The sequence below is a fragment of the Macaca thibetana genome, chromosome 3 (assembly GCF_024542745.1).
Source record: "Macaca thibetana thibetana isolate TM-01 chromosome 3, ASM2454274v1, whole genome shotgun sequence".
Taxonomy (NCBI): domain Eukaryota; kingdom Metazoa; phylum Chordata; class Mammalia; order Primates; family Cercopithecidae; genus Macaca; species Macaca thibetana.
This window is the reverse complement of record NC_065580.1, coordinates 117,684,359-117,690,358: the sequence shown is the minus strand read 5'-3', so window position 1 is coordinate 117,690,358 and position 6,000 is coordinate 117,684,359. Positions and strand designations below refer to the sequence as shown.

The 6,000-nt window shown below is 54.7% G+C and overlaps 1 protein-coding gene and 1 long non-coding RNA gene across 7 annotated transcripts in view; both read left to right on the top strand.

Moving 5' to 3' along the window:
* Positions 1-278: 278 nt before the first annotated feature.
* TNS3 (tensin 3) overlaps positions 279-6,000 on the top strand; it is a 309,986-nt gene continuing 304,264 nt past the window's right edge. For 2 of the 6 annotated variants that reach the window (XM_050785530.1, XM_050785527.1), the window contains exon 1: positions 1,598-1,690. Coding sequence is in view for 1 of the 6 variants with exons in the window: in XM_050785522.1 (XP_050641479.1) it covers positions 410-454 (45 nt within the window). In the remaining 5 variants the exon portion in view is untranslated. Of the gene's footprint in view, positions 455-749; positions 837-1,596; positions 1,691-6,000 lie in introns of those variants that run through there. The other 4 variants (XM_050785529.1, XM_050785522.1, XM_050785526.1 and 1 more) reach the window with 4 other exon arrangements.
* Positions 847-6,000, top strand: part of LOC126951448 (uncharacterized) — a 29,987-nt gene continuing 24,833 nt past the window's right edge. The window contains exon 1 of the long non-coding RNA XR_007724478.1: positions 847-1,037. This is a non-coding gene — a long non-coding RNA (uncharacterized LOC126951448). The remainder of the gene's footprint in view (positions 1,038-6,000) is intronic.

The window sequence follows — 6,000 nt, the reverse complement described above, 5'->3', positions numbered from 1 at the left end:
CTCCAGAATTTTTCTATTCCTCCGATCTCACAAATGGGGAAACTGAGGCTAAGAGACTGAGTTCAGGGTCATCTGAATCTCAGGGACAGACAGTCAGGATGGACAATCTATAGGCCTTTTCTCCTCTGATAATCTCTCTGCTCGGCATCGTTTTTCTGGTTTCCGCCTGGCTTGCCTAAATTCTGCTCATTCGTCCCGGCGCATTTTAAGAAGTCATGTGACTTCTAAAGACTTCCCTGACCTCCTCCGTTCATTAGCTGGGTCTTTCAGGGGCTTCTACGGCACCCTAGGCTTTCCGGAGCGGCTGTGCTCCTTTATGTATGCGTGACCCCACTAGACTGTGAGCCACAGGAGGGAGGGTAGGTCTTGCTCCCGGAGAGCACCTTAATTACAAGCGCTGAATTAAAGAATGAACTGGTTGTGCAAGAACCAGGATCCGAACCCACCTCCCCAGGTACTCTGACATAGGCCGGGCGGAACCTGCAAGTCTCCAGACCGCTTGGAGCCTGGGCTGCTCAATGGGTCCGATAATCCCGGGTCCCCTCCGCGGCCAGCGAAGGGAGGTCCCAGGGCACAGCTCGGCAGGGCTGGGGGCCCGGGTGACCGGCGCCTGGAGGCGCGCCGTATTGTTAGGGTGATGAGGCCAGGTGACCCGCCAGGCTCGGGGCGCGGGCGCGGGCGCGGGGGCCGGCCGTGGCGATTGCCCGCGCCGCCTCGAGGGGGCCCTGCCGCTGGCGCCGGCCGCCAGCCAGGAGGACGGGCCCGCCCGCGCGCTACTCGGAGCCCAGCCTCGCTGCGGCCATCGCCCCGCCGGACCGCGCTGCAGACTCCCCCAGGTACTGGGGCCGGGGAAGGAGGAAACGCGGCCACGCGCCGCCGCCCTCTTTGTTTCGAGCCCGGCGCGGGCTTTCGCTGTACGGGCACAGGAATGACGCTTGGGGAGCGCAGGGATCTGGAGCTGGGGCGCGGGGATGGAGTTCAGTGAACGCGGAGGACGGGAGCTCAGGGCGCGGGGATGGGCTCTCGGGGGAACCCAGGTTAGGGACCGCTGGGACCCGGCTGGGGGCGCACGGGCAAGGGGTTTCGTGCGCGCGGGTACGGGGTTTGGGGCTCGTGGCGGGCGGCGGCTCGGCAGGAGTCCCAGGACAGGGGCTGGGGCGCGCGGGCCAGCTCCGCCGGAGTCCGGGGACGGGGGCACTGACTGCCTGGGTTTGGGGACAGGGCTGGGGCGCAGGACCACTCGAGTGGGACCCGTGGCGCCCGGGCGCCCTGGACTGAGACTGCGGGCAGAGACTGGAGCAGCTCTGTCGCAGTCGCTGTCGGGACCGAGCGGACTTTGTACCCTAGGACTCCGTCTCGAGACTCCGGGTGGAGAGCGCAGCTAGGGGCTTCAATGGGCAGGCTCGAAACCCTTCTACTTTTTCTAGGCAAACTCTCAGTGCGTCTCTTTCCCTTTCCCTTTGATGGGTGGGAGGTAGGGGGTCCTTTCGCGCTTCCTTTTTTTCCCCGAAGGACGGGACCTCGGGGCGGGGTGATGTTCCGGGGTGGGGTGGGGGGCTGTCCTAGGCTGGGGGCCGGCTGTGTGGCATGTGCTTCCTGGCACTCGGGAGCTGTCGCTGACAAGCAGCAGGAAGGAGGGTCCCTGACGTCCCAGGGGTCTCTATGTCGGTGCTGCGCAGCTGTCTGACATGTGAGTCCGGGGTCCTTTGCTTGGAGTGATTTGAGTGTCTGTGGCGGGAAGAGACTTAGGCGCTCCTCTGGCATTCTCCAGACAGTGTCAGCAGGTGACCCGGACTCCAGCGTGGTTGAAAAACTCAAAGCGCCATCAGGGTGTGGGGCCAGCAGAGAGCACTATTGAGGGTGGTCACAACGCCCTGGGAAGCCCCCAGGCTTCCTTGGGGCCCATTCACACACTTTGATCTTCCGAGATGGCTTCTCCCCCATTTTTTTCACTACGTGAATGCATGATCATGGAGGACTCTGAAAATATACTGAAAAGTATGAATGCAGAACTCATTGTATTAATAGTGCATAGCCCTTCAGAACTAACCAACCTTTTGATATTTTGGTAGATTTTCTTGAGGCTTTGGTCTGTGCATATTACTTTTTTAAAGTGCTTTCATGCTTTCCCTTTTGAATGAGGTTTGCTTGTTCTGGTGATTCTGGTTCTTCCCTCTTTGGGGCCTGTGAGGTTATATTTGCAAATCAATCAACAAGTATTAAGAAAGGCTTTTCTGTGCTGAGGCCTTGAGGGCCAGGGAGGGGGTGGGGAGTGGCTGCAGCTGGAGGGTGGAGGGGCAAGGCCATTACCCAGAGATGGAGGTGCTCTGGGTCCTGGTGGGGGTGTGGCAGCACAGGGGGTGGGGGTTGTGTACACAGGGAGCTGACAGGAGGAACTGGCAGCAAGCCAGACTCCTGACCTTAGGAATAGTAATGGTGACCCCGAAGACAAAGTAACAGGAATGCTGATTGAGTGTTTGCTTGTGCTAAATGCTTTGCAGGCATTCATTTCGTTTCACCCAAATTACAGTCCTTGGAGGAAGTTGGGATTATGATTACCCCATTTTACAGACGAGTAAACTGAGGCAAAGGAAGGCTAAGTAACTTGGCCGAGATGAAATGAAACATGGCAGTAGCGCAGCCTGGGATTCTGGGACAGGACTGTGGGGTCCCAGAGCCCTGCTCCTGGCTGCTGCTGCATGTCTGACTGTCGCCTGAATTCTAATGCATGTCCAGACAGCAATTCCTCAGCTGAGGCTGCCATAGCTATCAGCAGCTCAGCTGAATTATTTCTTTAAAAATCAGCAAAGATGGAAAAACTAGTAGCCCCGGGGCACTACTTGTTCCTGAATGCAAATTGATTGTTTTGTTTTTTCTTACAAAGTATCTCTTTGGTACCTAGTGGTTTGAAAGCGAGCTGCACTACTTACTCTTGAATGCAAATGGATTTTTTTTTTTTTTTTTTTTCAAAATGTCTCTTTGGCACCTAATGTTTTGAAAGCGAGCTGTTTGCAAATGTGACTCTGGAAATAAAAGGCAGGAAAGGGGGTGTCAAAGTATGTTCCTCCACTGCAGGAGGTGTTGCTGAAGGGGCTAGCAGAGACCTGAGGAGGAGGCAGTATGGCAAGAACAGTGAGTGGAAGGGCTGACCTACCATCTGGCAGTCGCAGCTTATATCTGCTTAGCATTCTACACAAGGACCCATTTTGCAGATGAGTAAAATACCAGGTAAATTCCTAAAGTCTGGGAACAGTTAGGGATCTGAATGAGCCAGTCCTCTGACTCTTATGTGCCCCACTCCTTTCCTAAGATCAGCCTATTGTAAACCACCCCTGTCCAGGGGAAGCCTCTTATTCCCTCCCTGTGTCCTTGTGTATGAACTTGCGAGGGGGAGGAACTTTCCACCTTCCTGAGGGCAGAAAGCATTGTTTAGATCCCTGCCACTTACTAGGAGGCCAGAGACATTTGCTGAGTGCCTCAGCAGCACACTTAGAATTGAGGCTTCGAGGCTTCCTCACAGCGGCCCCATAGATTTCCCAGGGAGGAGCCTCGTGTCTTGCGGGTGGATCTGGTGGGTTTGCTCCATGCAGCAGGGGCTGCCATGGGAAGGGTGGGTCTGGGCGTCGGAAGCTCTCCAGGAGGTGAGTTGACCCTGGGACCCTTGGGTCCTTCGTGTAGGACTCCAGAAAGCATTGGGGGATCAGCTAACCCCTGCAAGCCGTGCCTGGAATGACCCAGAGCCAGTCCTGTCTATCTAGAATCCTCTGCTGCTATCCTTGTTGATCTAGAATAAGGGATGCTGGTTAGTTGGTTAATTGAGTAGGTGTTTAGTTAACTTAGTTACTCTCTTCCTCACAGTTAGCAAGAGTATTAAAAACCATCATGACACGGAACACAGTTCTTTCGGCTCCACAGTGAAGGGCATGTTGCGTGGCTTCATCTTCACAGGGATTGTGGTTCACAGGTGTGTCATTTCCACACTGCCTCGCTGCTTCTAAGACCCCGAGACAACAAAAATTGCTGCCACCAAAATGCTGCTGAGCAGGGCTAAATTCTCCTAGATTGAGAGGGCGTTTTGAATTTTAGAGTATGTTGAGTCCTGATGCAGGTCCGTGTCCTGCTGCAGGGCTTTTCGGGGGCAGCTCGGGCAGGAACAGTGGTTTCCTTGATGTCTGTCCGTTTCTCGTAAAAGCAGAAAACTAGACTCTCCAAGTTTCTTGAGCTTTCTGTTTGTACTCTGTGACTCAGGAATGTGTTTGGTACACGTCCACCACGGCAATGTGGGATTGTAGTGCTGAGCTTGGGGTCCTTCGGGTGTCTCCATTGTCTGTGTGGCAGCATCTCCTGCCATGCTCAGTGTACTCTAGGAGCACCGTGGCCCTCTAGGCACACCTCTAACCACCCCCCAGCCTCCCTGCCCCATGCACCTGGTGCAGCTCCACCTGGTATCCCTCACCTGTTGCCTCCTACCCTCGCTGGGAGCTGCCTCTGCCGAACAGGAGGGAGGAGGCCAGTGAAAATGAGGGTGACTGAGGAGGGGGCCATTAACTTGGGGATGAAGCACTGCACACAATTTAGGGTCTGTCAGAATGCCTCACTGTGTCAGGGAAGGGAGGATTCTTACATGCTGATTTTTTTTTCTTTTTTTTTTTTTTAAGATGGAGTCTTGCTAGAGTCCAGTCGGGCCATCTCAGCTCACTGCAAGTTCTGCCTCAGCCTCTGCTGGGATTACAGGCACACACCACCACACACCCCTCCTGTGTTCAAGCAGATCTCAGCTCATTCTGCCTCATTCTCCTGCCTCAGCCTCCCGAGTAGCTGGGACTACAGGCGCCCCCACCACCTCGCCCCGGCTATTTTTTTTTTGTATTTTTTAGTAGAGACGGGGTTTCACCGTGTTACAGGTCTCACACACCACCAGGCACCCAGCTAATTTTTGTATTTTTAGTAGAGACGGGGTTTTGCCTTGTTGGCCAGGCTGGTCTCGAACTCCTGACCTCAGGTGATCCACCTGCCTCGGCCTCCCAAAGTGTGGGATTACAGGTGTGAGCCACTGTGCCCGGCTGATTTGATTTTTTTTTTTTGGAAGGCAGTAGTCTAGTACTCTTTTGTCTCCTGGGCAAAATGAATGAAAGATTATGCTGAAGGATTCTATGTCTGTGATCTAGAAAATTCCCCCTGGCAGAGGGAGGTGCTCTCAGAGCTAGGGAAGTGCTCCTCAGAGCCACCCCTCAGGGGAGAGACCTCTCTGTCCCTGTCTGTCTCACCCCAGCGCTGGGCAGGAAGCCCTGGGAGCCCTCTGCAAACAGCCCGCCAGCCCTCAGGCTAATAATGCAGCTAACAAGACCCCCTTCCTTTCACTACTCAAGTACCCAAGCTGGCTCTGGCACTTTCTGTTCCTAGTCTGATTGTTGCTAAACCGTGCACGTATGCCATCTTGATGGTCTTCCTTTTCTGGAAGAGAGCGCTGAGACTTAGCGAGCTCAAGTCACTTGTGTGTGTTGTGAGCATACCAAGCCTTGAATCTGAATCCAGGTCCGTCAGCAATGCTTGGAGTTCTTGCCAAGATGAGGGATTTGTGCAGTCTCCATCTGCAGCCCAGGCCCTGCTGAAGTGGCCAGGCCAAGGCTCAGGAGCTGTGGTGGGCCTGCCGTCTACTGCAGCCAGTGCGCCAGTCCCAGCTGCTTCCTTGGCCCCCAAGGCTGGGCCTTTCTTTACTCTTCCTTCCTCCCTCAGCTCTAATTATGGTTCATGTTAGATTGTCTGCCCTTCCTCTTCCTCTTCTCTTTTGGGGAAAGATAATAACACTTAATATGCCCTTTGCAGGCCTGGCTTTGTTACTAAGATATCAGAAGAATCTTTAGGAATCTTTCTTCTAGTTGCCCAAGTGAGCGGCAACCTGTTGGCACCCAGGAAGGATGAACATGGGTGCCCTGCTAACGATTACAAGTGCCACTCCTAGCCAGGCCATGCTCCTGGGGACACCGGGGGACATCTCCA